The sequence below is a fragment of the Ambystoma mexicanum genome, chromosome 1p, assembly GCF_040938575.1.
Source record: "Ambystoma mexicanum isolate Mex_15411 chromosome 1p, UKY_AmexF1_1, whole genome shotgun sequence".
Lineage (NCBI taxonomy): Eukaryota > Metazoa > Chordata > Amphibia > Caudata > Ambystomatidae > Ambystoma > Ambystoma mexicanum.
This window is the reverse complement of record NC_090921.1, coordinates 771,516,838-771,535,797: the sequence shown is the minus strand read 5'-3', so window position 1 is coordinate 771,535,797 and position 18,960 is coordinate 771,516,838. Positions and strand designations below refer to the sequence as shown.

At 48.6% G+C, this 18,960-nt stretch overlaps 1 protein-coding gene across 1 annotated transcript in view; it reads right to left on the bottom strand.

Annotated features, from left to right (window-relative positions):
* Window positions 1-18,960, bottom strand: part of NPR1 (natriuretic peptide receptor 1) — a 1,222,629-nt gene that overhangs the window by 489,448 nt on the left and 714,221 nt on the right. The window contains exon 7 of the mRNA XM_069651231.1: window positions 10,233-10,317. Within this exon, the coding sequence (XP_069507332.1) occupies window positions 10,233-10,317 (85 nt within the window). The remainder of the gene's footprint in view (window positions 1-10,232; window positions 10,318-18,960) is intronic.

The window sequence follows — 18,960 nt, the reverse complement described above, 5'->3', positions numbered from 1 at the left end:
TTGGAATTAGGCCGAAATGGAGCCCGGGCAAAGTTTGTCTTGCTGGAGCTCTATACCTTTCCCAAGAGCCAGGGGGGCAGTCCAGGAAATCCCACATCTGTCTGACACCTACACTAGCTACTGAATGCAGAAACAGCCAAAGCAAGCCTCACACCCCTTCAGAAGCTGTCCAAATTGGATATGTGCCCTGCAATTTACAGACATTTTTTTTGTTAGATTGATGTGACCAAAGAAAAAAACAGAGTGCAACTTCCCTTACACCTAGAGAGGCTTTCATGCCCAATCACTATCACATGTTTCACATTTTAAATTGGGGGCATTCTTATGTTCCCAAAATGCTCTTTGATTTCATGCAAATTACCAGGCTTCATGGAACCCTGGAGCCACGCTCCTCGGCCCACCCCCTCCGAACGAAGGATATGTGCGCTTATCCCAGGGATATGTTTGGGTTATTTTATTGGTGCTACATTTCTTTGAGCAAATTTCATTCCAATTCCCTCAATTCCCTCATATGGCTGTGACCTTGCATAGGAAGTCATCAAAACAGTAACATATCGGTGAAATCCTTCCATTTTTACTGTGTAAAACAATATGTTTTTATTCGATAAAACCATCAGCTATCAAGCAGTAAAAGCAACCCATAGCACGTATCTTTTAAAAAAATCCTGCAATACAAAAGATTTATGTACACGCAGCATAACACCCCTTCACCACTGGAAGGGTGAGACGTATTGAAATATCTGTCTACGCGTGCATAAAACGTGAGAACGCAGCTCTTTCTTCATTACCCAATTTCTGCGCTGGGACCTTTCCCTCCATCTTTCAGTTAAAATCACGATTTAAAAAATATGCTCAAAGCTCTTGTCAGATTGACGTTTTGTGCAGCGAGCGGAGCGTTACATGCTTCTCTGCACTGATGAAACCCACACTTCTTAAGTATTCGGCCAAATGTTTCTTTCTTCAAGAGCCAAACCTTGGACAAAGCAAGATAAAAAAGCACAGGCGGCTCCACGGATTTCTCATCACAGATATATCTCATCAAATTTTCATAACATTTTCTTCAAAGGTCTTGCAGCGCGAGATCAGAGATCAAAGTTGGAAGAAACTTGCCTTTGTGCATCAAATTGGTGAATCTTCAATTTGGAGAAGGTCAGGCTCAACGTCCAATTCCTGCTGATACGGCATAGAAGCTTTAACTACACATACATCTCTTTTAGCGTCAGGGGAGACCCAACTCAGTTTCTCTCTGATCAACTTCTTCAGGGGCGACCTGTGCGCTTTCCTTATGTAGTGCTCTACCTTCAACAGCCTGGGCATGTCCTAGTTTGCCTAATTGGTCTTTCAAAGGGGAAATCCGGGAAATCTTAAACTCAAGTATTCAAAAATCAGAAGGTTCGGGAGCTTTCCTACCTTTCATCAGCTATTTATGTGTTAATTTCTTTTTGCCCCAGGCCACATTGAAGCTAACTTTGCCGTATTCATTTTCAACTTTCTGTTTGTTGTAAATTCTTCAAAGGTGTTAACCAGGTACTGGGCGGAAGTAGGGCAGTAAAGTTCCATGTGGAAATGTCACCTGGAAAAAGACGGCAGGTAGGTAATTCTTTTTTCCTGACCCCTAAAATACTTTCCCCAAATATTCTAGGAGGGGTATAATTTATATTATAAACTCCAATGCTAGAATATCTGGGCAAAGAGTTTGATTTTACTGAGGGTGCATTTTTTGGGAAATGTCGCACCCTGGTGGCCATTTCCCAGGCAACTTTATCACTGGACACCGTGTGAGGAATTCAACCATCCACACGGCGGGTGTGCACTCGCTTGGGCTTTTTTCATATTTCCTAAAGAAATTGAATGATGGGAAGTCAACCTCAGAAAATGTTTGGGGCTAATCCGCACACATTTCCCTATGCTCACCGACAGACAAACCCATAGACCTGTGTACTCTGGGTGAACACAGTGTGGTGAATCAACTTCCAGGCTACTAGTGGTCATGGGATGAATATCGGTTTCTAAACCATCAATCAGCCCCACACCTCTGTTACACCAGAAGGGATCCGAACAGATTGGAAAAAACAAGTCAATTATAGACCTCATTGCCCAATTTTGGTAACATGGACAGAACGGCAGGCTTATCTCCACAAGGTCATGGATCGATGGTTAGTTGCAACACAGCGAAAATACAATTATTACCCAAAGTTATAAGGGACTGTCCAGTCAAGGTTGTATACACATATATAATTTATTATTAAACAACAGACAGTTCTAGCACACTACAAAATGCAACCCACACTATAAAGAAACACAGAGGACGGACGGTTTCACAAAGGAAAGGGATGCACTCTGCATACTGACAGGAGGGTAGCTGGTAAAGCAATCAATCTTAACTGTTCAAGGTTATTCTGTTTCAGCACCAAGGGAACAAGGGGTCGTAAATGTCACAAGGGGCCTTCGTAGGAAGGGAAGGACCAGGGGGACAGAACCCATTGTACCTGGTGCTTGAGATGTTCTTGATGCTCAACAGCGTCGAGTTGTTCCGGGATACATTGCAGCTCCAGCGACAGAGTTCAAAACAGGAGACAGCTGCGAGTATCAGGCGGCAAGCAGTTCGGCAAGCGAGGCTGGACGGACAACTGCAGGCTGCCCTATACGGCAGCTCGGGTCAAGAATTATTGTCTCTGTGCTGGTTGGCAGATCTGGAACGCTGGTCAGGGCGTCTGAGACGGCATTAGTGACTGCAGCGTGACAATAATCAGTGGTGCAGTCGGTAGCAGTTCGAGAGCTCGACTGCCTCGATAATGTCCTTAAAAGATGGACGCTGGTTAATGCTTGTTGTGGCACTCCTCCTGGCTTCTTTGCAGGTCTCTAGTCGTTCTTTAAGGCTGACGTCCCAAAGCTGAGGAGAATGTTTGCAGGCAACAGCCTTTTCCTTTGTTCAGAGTCTCTCTGGTACTTCCCACCTAGGAAGCTTGCTGGGAGAACCCAGCAGAGCACGCTGTGTGCTGGCTGGGTACCACTTTCGGAGCTGCTGGATGGTTCCTCAGAGTCCGGTGTCTCCCTCTGTTCCCTGGGAGATGTTTAGGGAGGGATGTTGCTTCCCTCTTGGAAATCCTGGCCTTCCTTCACTGGCAGAAGCTGTAAGGTAGACTGTACCTTCATCCAGCGTCCAATACTGAGTTCTTCTTTCCTGCTTCTGGTAAAGCCTTCAGATGATCTGCTAAGTGAGGGGCTCAGCCCTCCTTTAAAGCCAAATGGGCCCCAGTGATTGGTGCAGGCTAATCCTACCTTAATGAACCAATCCTGGGTCTCTACCAACAATCATCTGTTATGTCTGGATAATGAACCCCTGACCATAGTCTGACACTTTCAGCAATGGAGCCTGGCACAATCCATCTTTTAAATCCTGAAACGAGGTTTGACAGGCAGGGGTCCAAGTTACCTTCTTTGACATCTTCTTGGAAGTTACATCATTCAGGGGCATGGCAATGGTCCCATACCCTCTGATGAATGACCGGTAGTAACCGGTGAGACGTAGAAAGGCTCTCACCTGCGTCTGTGTGGTGGGGATGTCCCACTCCTTCACAGCCTGTACCTTCACTTCAAGAGGTTGTTTCTTACCTCCACTGACCAGGTGGCCTAGGTAAGTCACAGTACCCTGTGCTGTCTGGCAATTCATGGCCTTGATAGTCAGACCTTCATTCTATAGCACCTGAGGACTTGTTTCAAATGGGATAAATGATCCTCCCAGGTGTGGCTGAAGACAACAATGTCATCTAAATAGGCGACAATGACGTGTTCCAGACTAGACAAAACCTGGTTAATCATCCGCTGAAGAGTGGTAGGGGCATTCCTCAATCCGAAGGGCATCACAGTGAACTGATAATGTCCTTCCGGGGTTCAGAATGCTGACCTATCTCACACTCCATCTGTCAAGCTGACTTGCCAATACCCCGCTGTGAGGTCAAAGATACTCAAGTACTTAGCAGCAGCGAGCTTGTCAATGAACTCATATGCCCGACGAATGGGGTGAGCATCTGTCTTTGTGACAGAATTGAGCCCCCTGTACTTCACACATGAGCGAACTTCAGTCTTCCCACTACTGGTCTTTTTAGGGACCGGTACCACTGGGCTGGCCCATGGGCTGTGGAATGGCTCTATCACTCCCAGCATCTTGGAACCTTCCTCCTTCATGGTGTCCCTGACCTTATCAGACATCCAGTGAATCCTACTCTTCACCGGCTTACTGTCTTCGGTGTCCACATCATGGGTGTATCAATCTGTGCGACTGGGAGTCAGAGAAAAAAGACCGGCAAACGGTCCCAGCAAATGGCGACAGTCTGTCAGTTGCTGTTCTGACAGGTCTGTTGCAAGGTTGACACCTTCAACTGACCCATCTGTGGCTTCAGTGGTCAAGATGTCTGGGAGGGGATCAGTCACTAAAAACATGACCAAGTTATCTCAGCTATAATGGGGTGTTAGCCAGTGTTATGACCGGCTCTTGGTCATAGGGTTCACTCCAAGGGACACTCAGGATACACAGGCCAGGTACGCATAGTGGTTACTTTATTAAGGTTCTTCTGTTACAAGGATCAGATGTCATCATAGTTATTAGGAGATAAAGAGGAAAGGGACAGGAGCCCACTGGCTCCCACCACCCAGGCTCACTTAATCTAACTGCCTGGGTTAGAACCCATTCAACTCCAAACATTCTAATCTCACACTCCAGACTCACAGCCTACATTCTGATGGTGACATCAATCCTGGCTCAGCACACATGCAAGTATGAGAGCCAACCCTAACAGCCGGTTGACGTGAAAGACCCTGCACATCTGTTTAGGTCCTTTCATGTCAATGAGATAATTCACCTCACTGACCTTTTCCAGCACACAGTAAGGCCCAGTCCACTTGTCCTGAAGGGCACTGGGTTTGACAGGCTTCAGAATCCACACCCGCTGGCCTGGAGAACAGACTGTCACTGTTCCCTTCTGGCATGACAGTGCTTCATCAGTTCCTGAATGGCCTTTAGGTTCTTTGTCGACTGTTCCATCTACTTGGCCATTATAGACCAAAGGCTGAGTACATAGTCCACCACATCTCATGTGGGGGATGAGGGTTTGATTTTGCATCCCTCTTTCCCTAGACTGAGGGGACCTTGTACATGGTGTCCGAACAGAAGCTCAAATGGGCTATACCCTACTCCATTCTGTGGCACCTCCTTGTAGGCAAACAGAAGGCATGGCAGGAGAATATCTAATATTCTCCTCAGGTGCTCTTCCAAGCCACCTATCATGCCTTTCACGGTCCTCTTGAACTGCTCAACAAGCCCATTGGTTTGTGGATGGAAGGGTGAAGAGAACATGTAGGTGACTCCACACTCTTCCCACATGGCCTTCATATATGCTGATATGAAGTTTGATCCCGTGTCGGAAACGACTTCCTTGGGGAATCCAACATGGGAGAATATCCCAATCAGAGCATTCGCAACCACTGGGGCTTTGATGCTCCTCAGAGGGACAGCCTCAGGGTATCTTGTGGCGTGGTCTAGCACCACCAAGATGTATCTGTTCCCTGAGCTGGTTTGAGGATCCAAAGGTCCCACAATATTCATGCCTATTCTCCTGAAAGGCTGCCCAGCCATGGGTAATGGAATTAAGGGGGGCCTTTGTGGCACCACCTGACTTTCCAGACGCTTGACGAGTCGGGCAGGACTGGACACATTCCTTAACCTTTATGCCAGAAAACATCCAGTAAAAGTGCACAGAGACCTGATCTGGTGTCTTAGTCACTCCCAAGTGTCCCGCTAGAGGAATTTGGTGAGCCATATCCAAATGGCACTTTCTGTGGCATTGGGGAATCACCAACCATCTGGTGCTCTTGCCCTCACAGTCTTTTGGCTCACTATACAGGAGTCCATCCTCCCAGTACACTTTGAACAGGCCAGGGGCCTCACCCTTAGTCTGCTCCTCTGCCTGCTTCCGCAGAGCCGCCAGAGTGGGACACTCTTTCTGGGATATGAAGAAGTTAGTCTGACCTGGACCCCCAGCTGATGTCAACTCATCCAGCTTGGGCAGGCCCTTTAGATCTGCGCCTACCTGGTCCTCCATATCAGGTCCCTGTGCTGCGCAAGGCAACTCTGAAGTCACTGTGTCCACTACTACCAAAGTAGGGTCCTCAGTGCTTCTAGTGACTTTCCCGCAGAAGTAGTCGACTTAGTAGTCTGTATAACTGGACTAGGGGCTACCGGCCACGCCGGTCCTTCCAACAAGCCCTCTGGAAGCACTCCAGGCCCCAAGGCCCTGAGAGTGTTCAATCTGTTGGTCTCTTTGGCCCTTGATCAGGTAGCCACTGCGACTATCTTGGGATCAAGAAGATCACTACCCAACAAACATGGGACAGGGATGGAGTCTTTCACTGCTACACAGCGTTGGGTCATTTCACCTCCACAGCGGAACTCTACTATCGCCAAGGGGCACTTACTCTTTCCATCAAACCCACTTACGCTACAATGAGGCCCATCAATATACTGGCATGTCTGTACCCACTGCTGGTTGACAGCAGTGACACTAGCCGCAGGGTCTCGGACAGCAGGAGTTTTGTGTCCATTGATATACACCTGTTCTAGACAGAGTTGAGTATTATTGGGGACTGGGGTCTCTTCTGGAGACCCGGTACCTTTCCCACTCAGTGTAACCAATCCACATTTGTCCACTCCCTGGCCTAGTGGGAAGTCCTCCTCTAAGAGTCCCACACTAATGATGGCCTCTACCACGAGTCCAATATTCACTATGACTAGCTTGATAAGCTCTTGCAAGCAGGATCCCATTTCCTATGGCCCTGCTCCTTACACACAAAACTTCCTTTGGTGGTGAGAACGCAGGTGTCCCAGTGTTAGGGGTACCTGCGCTCTTCGTTGCAGTGTGCACGGCTGAATTAGAGTTTTGGGATTTCCCATTGTTCTTTTGGGGACCTGCCTTTGAATAGGATTGGGTTGGACCTTTGTCCTTCTGATCCTTGTTTCCTTTTTTTGTCCGCCGATTCCTCTTCCAGTTTGGTTGTGCTTGCCTGAGCCTTTTTCTGGACTTGAGTACTCACAAACCTGTCAGCAGCCTTTGCACGCTCCTCAGGGTCTGCGATAGTCTTGTCCACAAGATGCTGGTGGAGGTCAACCTCACGATTTTTCAACACATGCTCACACGCAATCAAAATTGTACATCCCTTTAAATGTGTCATCTTTGTTACCAGTCACCCACCCGCTCAGATATTTCAATGACAAGTGTGTGAACGTTTCAAATGTCTACCACTTTTCTTTCCAAGCTTTCTGAAGCTCTTGAGATACTGTTTTTGGATTTTACAGAACTTCCTGAGGAGGGCTGCTTTCATGATCTCATAAACAGGGCTTTCCTCAGGAGTTAAATGAAGAATTGCATCAGTCCCTGGTGTCGGTAAGCGACTCCTTTAGGCTGCCCCCATAGTACCTCATCCACTTCCTGTAGCTGGAAAGCCAGCTCGAGAGCTTCAAACCAATCACAAATAACCTTCCCTACTTCATACGCCTGCACTAAGTCTTTGGGGATGTGCCGTCCTTGACCTCAAGCCCAGGGACCGCCTCTCTCTGGCACTGAAACCCCTGCACTGGTTTCCTGTGGTTGCAAGGATCAAGGTCAAGACCCTCTGCATGCTCCACAAGGCTTTCTGTGGCCTGAGGCCTACCTATCTGCAACAATGCCCACCTAAATACTGTCCTTCGCGAGCCCTCCACTCATGCACTTCCAACCTTCTGCGAAGGAGCCGGTTCTCCAAGCAGAGATTTGGAAGGAGATATTTATCCTCAGCTGGGACCTTCCTCTGGAATGGCCTCCCTGTCTCCCGTTGTCTTGAGCCTGATCTCCTTAAGTTCTGGAAACTCCTTAAGACATTCCTCTTCTCCTCTTCCTTCTCTCCCTCTACCCTGCTAACCTCTCCCTCTGCTCCTTCCCTCTCTCTCTCCTTTTCCACACAGCTTGCTGACAGGCCGCCGGGTGTACCTCTCACATGTCCGGTGCTGTAGTCTCACAGGTCCCTGGCACCCTCGCCAGTCCTCCCGCACTTGCCTCTGGGCCTGCATTTACCTCATCTTTACTGCACTTGGTCAATGACTCATGAGAGTGGCATCTCTCAGCACTTACCCCAGCTTCTGGCTTACCGGACGCACTTGGACTTCCCCCCCGTACTCCCCTACACTTGTCCCCCTCACCCCCCAAAACCCTTCCCTGTAGCATCTGTGCACTTGCACGATCGGACCGTACCATGCCTTGAAGATCGTCTATCTGTCTTCCCTTGACTCCCCTCCTTGCATGGTGGTTCCTTAATGTACTTGGAAAAACTGCAGAATCGTCGTATTTTTTGGCATATACACTGTTAATTGTATTATATGCACTTACTCTGCCTGTGCAGATTTATATCAGTCAGAAATTCAAGGGCTCTGAAAGACTTGTATTTTCCCCTTGTTCCCTCCCTCCTTGAGCGCTTTGAAACACTTGCCTTGTGTATAGGCGACATTACCATACCATAGCATACCATACCATGGGGATAATAACAGTGGCATTGGAATACAGCGCTTACAAAGGGGAAACAGGAGGTGAGACTGGGAGGCAGGCAGCATGGCAGAGATATATACAAAGCAGGGCCGATTCGGGCTGCACAACAGAGATGAGTCCATGTGATGGCAATGCAGATGGTGTGAGGGTGTTGCAGACTGTGGCATGAGCATACAGGCTGCATAAAGGAAACATTGGTCTGGGAAGGATGAACGTGTGGGAACAAGGCATGAGATCAGGGACATGCCCCGCAAGGGTGGTGGGATTTGAAGTTATGGAAGAAGGATAAAGGGCACTCCATAGTAACACAGGCTGTGTGAAGACGACACTATCCGTATGATCAGAATAAGCAAGCTCTGACTGGCCCATAGGGCAATAGGGCAAACCCGGATGTGTCGGCCCATGATTTTAGGAAGGGACAGCTTATTTCTTTACAGAATGACCACTTTTATGGCCCAGGTGGGCAGTTTCATAAATGACTACACAAGTTTTAACCAATGTTACTAACCATATAGGGTTCGGAATGCATTGTTGCAAAATAGTTTACCAACACCATCCCCTTAGATAGTAATCAAACAGTCTGTTCTGGATAGTAATGAATTATAATGTGTGATCTGGGACACTTTTTCATTGGTGCCTGGAGGGTTTTGATGTCCGAGTCCGACTCTGGGGATTAAGGCTGTGCAAGAGTACACAACCAATGCATTTTGGCTGCAAGTCACATGAGGAGAATACAGACTGTATGGGGTGAAACTGACTGCGATGAGAATACATCATTGCCCCCTGTGTGAGGGGGCTGCAGACCTTCTGATGGATGAAGGCCATAAAAACATAGCCACATGCCATGTATTGTCAGCGGATATGAGAAGGTTATAGGCCTTGCGGGGGATATAGTGTACGCAAAGTGGATACAAGCTTATGTAATAGGAATACATTCTGTGCTATGGATACATGCTCTGTGCAGATACAGGGAAAGGTCAGGGCCTGCGCGAGGCACGCAGGGGTGGGTGCGTGGAAGGGTTCACAACTCAGATGCACGGGATGACCAGCAGTGCAGGCAGCGGGGGAGGCCATCATTATAATTGTTCTTTTATAACGTGCTTAATACCAGAGATTGGTTTCTAAGCGCGGGATCGGGATTCGAGCCTGTGTTGCGGTGAGTTGTCTTGCTTCCAAGAGAAACACGTTGCCCCTGAGCTATCCCCACTCACCTCATGCACACACATGCACTAATTAACCAACACCTGAGGACACAGATAAAGGGCAGCCCACTTGAAATACCGCAGGTCAGGCCGAAGTCCTTGCAGTAATACTAATGATGTCTTCCACTGCGTTCCATCACCCTGTGCAGTATCCTTTGTCTAGAACGTCACGTGTGAGAAAAGGGAGAGTCCAGTGGCTTACCTTGAGCGGGGAGGAGATTCCAGACTTGACGATGGACCAGCAGGGTGTAAGGCGCGCTGGCAATGTAACTATGGTACCTGCCTGTTTTCTCCACATGACCAAATAGTATCACAATGGGCAAATCACTTTATCTCTCTGTGCCTCGATTACCTTCTCACCAAAAATTGTGAGGATTTACAAACTAGCCAAAGACTGATATGAAGAGCAATGTGGTCTAGCAGGGAGCACAGCTGAGTGGGGCAGTGGCGGGCCTACCTGTAGACGAAGATGGAGGAGAGGATGATTCCCAGCAGGAAGAAGCTCACCACGATGGACATGATCTCCAGAACGGTCAGGCTGACTGCAAGACACAAAACAGCACTGAACAGATGAGCAGGGGGCAAAATCAACGCCTAACATCCCCCCTGCCCCGACAGGTACCAAACCCAAACCAGAACACAGCAACAGTACACCGCCTGACGACAGGCATATCTGGAACCCAAGATCAGACATATGCCCACATACCAAAAAACTCAATCGCAGTCCCATCGCCAGAGCCCATGCAAATGAAACCCCAACCCACATATTTTACACCCTTTCTTCCATTTATTGTCTTTTTCGTTACCATCTCTATCAGTTCCTCTATTTCTTTAATTTGCCCAGGATCCTGTTAATTTCTGTACATAAACGCTGGTAACGTTATTATTTCTTTTATTTCTTTATTCATCACTTTTTTCTGAACGTACTTCGACAAGGGGCCGTCCCTTCTCTTTAACTAGTTCTCTCCAATAGTTTTCTCTCCTAAGACCTTACTCTTATTTACTCCTATTTCTTTAGTAGACAACCTGCCTTTAATTACCGTATGGAGTGAAAAAGTATTTTCCTATTCATCGAATACAAAAAAGACCGATTTAGAAAGACCACTCTGTGACCGCACAGCAGTCTTTCTAAAACAAACTGCCATGTCCCTGCCGCACACGAGTGTGTGCATGGGCTGACAGGCACGTCAGGACCAGGAAGAGTCGTCGCGGGAATAGAGGTAAGTGTTTATATGTGTGTGAGTGTGTGCTTATGTGTGTGCGTGTGTGTGGGTGTAGCGTGTTTGTGTGTTTATGAGGTAGGTGTGTGCTTGGGTGGGGAGGGAGGTGGTGGCAGCTGAGGAAGGGGGCTTTAGGGGTGGAAAGCCCCCTTTCAAAGACATGCTGCCAGTGAGAGTGGGGGCCAAGGGGATGTGAAATATTCGCTTTTTGCTGGCAGCCTAAAATCGTCCGAAAGAATCACTCTTTTTGGTAGACGACCAACAAAAAGCAGAAATATCACATAGAACCTTAATTACAGTCAACGCACACCACTCCAATATGGTGGACCTGTGTCCATTAGGTTTACTAACTACAGGTACCGGATGTAAACATCACTTCCGGTTTCCTATCCAGTGCCTTTATAAACATGCTACCCTGCAAATCTTGTCACTGCGTTTCTGGGAAGGATTTTGCTTTGCGGTCCGAGCGGTAAGCATAGCGGCACACTTCATGTTTCTACTCCGACCTTTTGCTTAAGGTTCGGATCCCTTAGTGGACGCCACGTCTTTCTTTGCACACATATCCTTTAGCGCACTGCAAGCGGTTGATCATTGGAATCTGCTGTGTATTTTCACTCGTGGTGCCCGGCCTAGCATCCTTAGACAGTTACCTACTTGTCACTAGTATGTATCCAGTAACACCCCTAGATTATGTTTTTCTTGGCCTTCTAGGATTCACCGGCAGCGTGTGAATTACTTGTGGTTCCTACTTTTCTAACAGTGTCTTCTCTAATTAGGGACTCCCTAAAAGGTTGGGCATTCTACTATTCTGGTTTTTTGATTGTTAGTCCTGCATGCTAACTGGAGACATGGTCTAACATTCCACAATTCCTCTTGTTGTTTACAGAAAACACTGAGGGTAATTCCCTGATGATGGGGCAGTTGGGCCCCGAAAACGCCTAGGACTAGTTCCATCATTGCCCTCTTGCTGTGTTAAGCTTTCTTTATTTGTGTTGTACTTTGCTCATGAATTATGTACCCATGATGTGCACAGCCCTCATGCTCACTATTGTGAGAGCTTGAGGCCATCATCACCCCCAGACCCCCATATCTAGAGTGACATTGGCTGTCACATCAAGAAATGTCTCCTGCTTTTTCTAATTTGATATTTCTTTCCTTTAATGTAATATTTGCATTTGTTGCCTACATTGTTCATATTAAATCTTTGTGTATTGTGCCATTCAGTTGAGTCGAACCCCTTCATTGAATCCTCTGGAGCCCTTGGGTCCTCCCCTGGGAGGAGTGTGTTTGTGCTCTGAGCAGATTCTGCCCAGACATATTTACTTTGCATTTGGTTATTGGGGATTTGGAAGCAAGTCCATTCTAACAAACTGCACCCCGTTTAAACACTATTAGCTTGGTGGAAACTTTCTGTATATTAATGGCATTTAGCTAACTTTGAGTGCACTCTCCTTCTCTGTTTTCGGTAGACATTAAAAGCCACATAGCCAAGTGCCTAGCGGACAACCAAGGTCAAGTGGAGTGGAGCGTAGAGCTTTGGGGAGATTGAGAGATGCCGCCATTGGCCGGTCACTCTACACAGCTGTAAAATGACCCAGGCCCCGCGCCGCATAAAATGCGGGACGATAGAGGGTCTGGGAGTTTAGGCGTGGGGTGGGGGAAAATGGCGCAAAAGCGTAGGGAAGGGCGTCCGAACGGCGCCACAAGAAACAAAAGCCCAGGAAGGGCAGGAAACAGCACCTGGGAAGCTGCGAAATGTAACAGCAAGGGGTCAGGGGGGGGTAACCCGGCCGCCCCCAAGAAGGAACAAAAGGCCGGGGGGTATGAGTTAGCCTGGAAAAGGAGAGGCGGCACAAACCAGGTAAGAGCTCACCTCTCTCGGGTAGGCTCTTAGTGCCTGGATAAGGGGAAGGAAAAACGTTTGCTCTTGCGGTCTCACACATTTTTCTACCTCGCGGATTTCGTCTAAACGCAGTGGCTACGAGTCGCCCAAACGGTGATGGAGCAGGAGCGACCCAGAGGTACCAGCTGCGAACGGACAAAGGACTTTCGCCGTGGTCAAGCGAGAAGCGTGGCTGACAGAATTCAGACGAGAAGGATGGCGGAAGGAAGAGCAAAAAGAGCCCAAGAATTCTCAGAATGGGGGAGAAAGGCAGAGAAGGAATATGGGGCACAATGGGTGCTGGAGATAATGCAGAAGGAAGAAAGGGCGAAGGCAACGTCACCTCTGCTGTTCATAGAGCACAGCAGAAGCGAAGGAGAAGACAAGGTACTGCAAGGTCAGAAAAGGGGAAGAGCGGAGTCGAAGAGATCAGAGGAACAGACAGAGGCACCGACCAAGAGAAAGAAAAAGGATAAAAAGAAAGGTACTGTGAATAATAATGTGGGGAATAAAATCGTAAAAATGTTTAAAAATTGCGTCACGGTTTCGGGTAAGTCGCCCAGAACCAATGTCAAGAAGAGCAGACGGGGGAAGGGATCTAGGGAGGAGCAGCAGGGGAGTTCCTCAACTGAAGCAAGAAGTGATGACGAAGAAAGGGATCACCTAAGTGCTTGGGTAAAATGGAGTGGAGTGGTGAGCAGGGAAAAACAGAGAGGGGCAGGGGGGGCAGGGGCAGACCCCAGGGAAACCCTGGTCCCGGCACCACAAGGGGCACCAGTAGAACCCAGGGAAACCCTGGTCCCGGCACCACAAGGGGCACCGGTAGTCCCAGTGCCGCAAGGGGCACCAATAATCTCGGCACCGCAAGGTGCACCGGCAGGGCCAAATGTAGTGGCAGGGGACACACCACCGGGGGCAGCACCGACGGTGGCAGCGGCAGAAAATGGGGGGCCACTCATGACGAAATATGACAGGCCAACTATGGGTAAAGACACACAGGGCAGGTCAATGAAAGCAATGGCTCGGTACATAAATGACAAAGTAAAGGAAAAAATATGGAGGAAGGAATTGATCGATATCTTTACATTGTTAGATTGTCAAAAGAGGGGGGTGAATGTGGCACTAGAGGACATGAAGGAGAACGAGAAAAGTTTACTAAAAAAGGGGCCAGTAGTAAGGAGTTTTGACAACTGGATGTCGTCCTTCACCATAATGTCTACAATTATGTTACAAAAATTCCCGGAAGACGGGGTAGCATTAGTTGCGTATCAACAGAGGGTGCTGAAGGTCCACGCAGCGTTTGGAGGGGATGCATGGCTGGAGTATGACCACGAATTCATAAAGGAGATGGACTGCTTTCCGGATATGGGCTGGGATGAAGAAAACTTTAATCTCTACATATTTAATGTGCTAAAGGAGGAATGGGATTCCAAGGAGCGGAGCACAGGGGGACAGCAGAGAAGGCAGTATTGGCAGAATGATTACAAAGCGGATTATAGATACAATAGCAGAAAGTACGAATCCAGCTATGACAGAAATAGAGACCAGAGTTTTCAGAGCAGTAATTATGGGTCACAGAGAGGGTGGCAGAGCAGTCTGCCCCCGACAACACAGGGGGGCGGGGGCAGTGGGAGCACGGGGACAACACGAGCAGAACCAGGACAATGCAGGAGTTTTGAAAAGGGGGTACCCTGTAGCTGGGGATGGAAGTGCAAGTTCAGCCACAAGTGCGAGAGATGTAAGGGTGACCACAGCAGCTCCAAGTGCACAAGGGCCGCAGCTCCAAGCGGCAGAAGCGATGAGACGCAGAAATAAGAACTGGGGCGGTAAAGGGGCCACACCAGTAAAAATTGAGAGGATGGAAAGGTGGCCCCAGAAATACCCAGACCAAGAAACGGCAGAACAGATCAGGCTTTAGAGAAGGTTTTAACATCCCGTTTACCGGGCAGGGAGCGCAAGACATTCCTAGGAATCTAAAATCGGCAATCAAAAACAGGTACATAGTGACCAGTAAGATCAGGAAAGAAGTAGAACTGGGGAGGGTAGAGGGCCCCTTTACGGCCTTACCATTCGAAGAATTTATATGCTCTCCACTAGGGCTGGTGCCGAAAAAAGACAAAGGGGAATACAGGCTGATACACCACCTATCCCACCCCCCGGGGGCCTCAGTGAACGATGGCATATCTCAGAGTGATGCAACTGTATCATATTCAGACTTCGAGGAGGCAGTAGAACTGGTCAGGAAAGCGGGAAAAGGGGCATGGATGGCGAAAGCAGACATTAAATCGGCATTCCGCCTGTTGCCAGTCAACAGCGGATCACAAAGATGTTTATGTATGCATTGGGAGGGGGAATACTTCGTCGACAAATTCCTCCCGATGCGGTGTGCCATCTCATGCGCATACTTTGAGAGGGTAAATTCATTTTTAAAAAGGACACTAACACAAGAGATGAGGGAGTCCATGATGGTACATTACCTGGACGATTTTTTATTCGTCGGGCCCAAAGGTTCGGAGCTATGCAGGGCAACCGTGGACAAATTCGTGGAAATAACAAGCGAGTGGGGTTTTCCTCTGGCGGAGGAGAAAACGATGGGCCCAATGCAGATTATCCAATTCCTAGGTATAGAAATTCACTCAAACAAAGGAAGGTGTCGGATCCCGGAGGACAAGGTGACGGATCTGCTGAAGACAATAAAGGAACTACAAGGGAAAAACAAAGCGACAGTGAGAGAATTGCAAGTGCTGGCAGGAAAGCTGAACTTCGCAGGAAGAGTCATACCACAGGGGAGGTGTGTTCCAGAGAAGTATTGAGCTGAAAACAAGAGGGGCTACCAAGGGGCACCACAGAGTCAGGCTAGGGGGAGGAATCAAGAGAGATCTGGAAGTGTGGGCAGAATTTCTGAAATACTTCAAGGGGTCGGTGATATTGCGCTCACCGGTGAACGAGGAAGGTAAAAGGGTGTTGTTCACCGATGCAGCAGGTGGCCTTGGTTTTGGCGCAATACTGGGGAAAAAATGGTGTGCAGGCAAGTGGCCAAAAACATGGCAAGTGGCGGAATGGACAAAGAACATAACGCTGCTGGAGCTCTTCCCGATATGGGTCGTGTTATGCGCATGGGGGGAAGAGCTAGGAAACAAGGAGTTGGAAGTATGGTAAAATAACATGGCGGTGGTGCACGTGTTAAACAAAGGAAGTGCGTCATGCATGATAGTGTTGGAATTAATGAGGGCAATCACACAGGAAAGCCTAAAAATGAATGCATGCATAAAGGCGAGGCATATCGCTGGGCAAGAAAATGTGGTGGCTGATGCAATCTCTCGCTTTCAGTGGGAGAGATTCAGGGAGCTGAGACCGGACGCCGACAAGGAAAGAACGCCCATGCCGCGGAAGGCATGGGTCCCGTTGGAGGCACTAGAAAGGAAAGAACGGTTGGCCACAAGGTCGACTCAAAAGAAGTGGGAGAAGAACGGAGAAAAGAAAGGGTCATCGACAAGCTGACCAGGAACGCCCTAACGTACAAAACGGGTAAGCAGTACGAAAAGCATGTAAAAGATGTGCTGGTGGAAACAGGTGGAAAAGAGGTGGAAAAAATTTCAACAGAAAAAAGTTGCGAATTTCTCGAAGGGGCATTTGCCAAAGGGAAAAAGAAAAGCTGGGCAGCAGCGCATCTAGCGGTGGTGGCATATATCACAGAAGTGGCGGGCATACCGGAACCGACCGACAGCGCTAAAATAAAATACGCTATGAGAGGATGGGCGAAGTTAGAGGGGAAGAAACCAGATAACAGAAGGCCGGTAAATTTTGGGAAGTTGATAATTCTGTTATAAGTGCTGCGAGACACATGCAGCAGCACGTACGAAACCGCGCTGTTCAGCGCAGCATTTGCGCTAGCATACTATGGGGCTTTCAGAGTAGGGGAACTGGTGGCCAGGAATACGGTGGCAGGAGACGGCCTGGCAAGGAAAGACATTAGTATGGGAAACAAGGGGATGTCTATAATGCTAAAGAAATCTAAAACAGACCAAACGCGGAAGGGGAGAGCAATAGATCTCAAGTGCATCAGAGAGAAGGACCACTGTCCCAGATGCATCACCCAAGAATTCCTAGATCTGCGACCAGAGGTCGACGGACAGTTATTAATGCATAGGGACGGCAGCGCACTCAGCAGGTACCAGTTTCAGGCAGTATTGAAACAGGCGGTGGCAAAAGCAGGATGGGATCCAGCCGAATTTGGGACACACTCTTTCAGGATAGGAGCAGCGACCTCTGCATGGGCGGGGGGCCTGGGAGCAAAAGGGGTGAGAAGAATTGGGAGAGGGAAGTCGCAATGTTTTAAAAAATACATAAGGGAGGGACTGATATGACACTTATCTCCCCCGTTTCCATAGAGGCCGAACTCTACAAATCGGCATGGATAGTGGGGCACTCTTTCGTGACCCGGGCAGGCAGGTGGCTGGAAGAGGAGAAGCAAGGACTACATTTCAGGAACACAATTACGTCCTGGTGGGGGCTCCCGAGGATGTACTCGGGGGACATCCACGACAGGCTGTCGGACCTGATAGGTTTCAGGGACCCCCCCCCCCGAGTACCTAGTTATACATCTCGGAGGGAACGACCTGGTGAGCACAAACAGGGGTAAATTACAAAGGAACATTTGCGAGTCGCTGCATGGCATAGCCCGCAGCAGGTGGAAAACCGAGATTTTTATGTCAGAAATATTTCCAAGAAGGGTCTGGCATGGGGCACAGAAGAGGCACGCAATCGAAATAGCCAGAAAGAAACTAAATAAATCAGTAGAAATGTACTGCAAGAACACAGATCTGCACTTCATAAGACATGGCTTACACTGGAACAACCCGGACATGTTTCACCAAGATGGGGTACACCTGTCAAGGAAAGGGATGGGTTTTTTTTCCGACAACATTTTTAGGACACTCCAAGAACAAGGTTGTAGGTAGGGTGCTTTTGGGGGGACCTGAGCGGGGGTAAAGAACACCCGCTCAGGTGTGGCAGCATGTGCCCAGGAACGAAGGCCCAGGGATAACAAGGACTCAGAAGGAGCCTTGGGCAACTTCAGGACTGGACACAAGGTGCCCAAAAGCATTTGGCAGTGTATTTATTTTGTTGTGTTGTATTTTCTATGAGAAAATAAAATGCCTACGGCCTACAACTTTTCCATACACATAAATTGTCTGTGATTTATTACTTAGGTAGGGATCTGGTAAGAGAAGCAAAGTGAACCCACACTACTCAGCCTATGCCCCAGGCCCCGGGCCGCATGAAATGCGGGACGATAGAGGGTCTGGGAGTTTAGGCGCGGGTTGGGGGAAAATGGCGCAAAAGCGTAGGGAGGGGAGTCCGAACAGCGCCACAAGAAACAAAAGCCCAGGAAGGGCAGGTAACAGCACTTGGGAAGGTGCGAAATGTAACAGCAGGGGGGTAACCCGGCCGCCCCCAAGAAGGAACAAAAGGCCGGGGGGGTATAAGTAAGCCTGGAAAAGGAGAGGCGGCACAAACCAGGTAAGAGCTCACCTCTCTCGGGTAGGCTCTTAGTGCCTGGATAAGGGGAAGGAAAAATGTTTGCCACCCAAGCCACCATAAAGTAATAACGGAAGAAGAGGGGTGCAGGCAGGAGCCGGTACGCCGAGTACTCTCTCGGTACACGGTCCAAAAAAGAAGGAGCAAACAGAAGTAAGAACGCTGAGTACTCTTTCGGTACACGGTCCAAGAAAAGAAGGAGCAGGCAGAAGAAGGAACGTCGAGTACTCTTTCGGTACACGGTCCAAGAAAAGAAGGAGCAGGCAGAAGAAGGAACGCTGAGTACTCTTTCGGTACACGGTCCAAGACATGTCGTAGGCGGCATGTGCCCAGGAACGAAGACCCAGGGATAACAAGGACTCAGGAGGAGCCTTGGGCAACTTCGGGACTGGACACAAGGTGCCCAAAAGCATATGGCAGTGTGTTTATTTTGTTGTGTTGTATTTTCTGTGAGAAAATAAAATGCCTACGGCCTACAACTTTTCCATACACATAAGTTGTCTGTGATTTATTACTTAGGTAGGGATCTGGTAAGAGAAGCA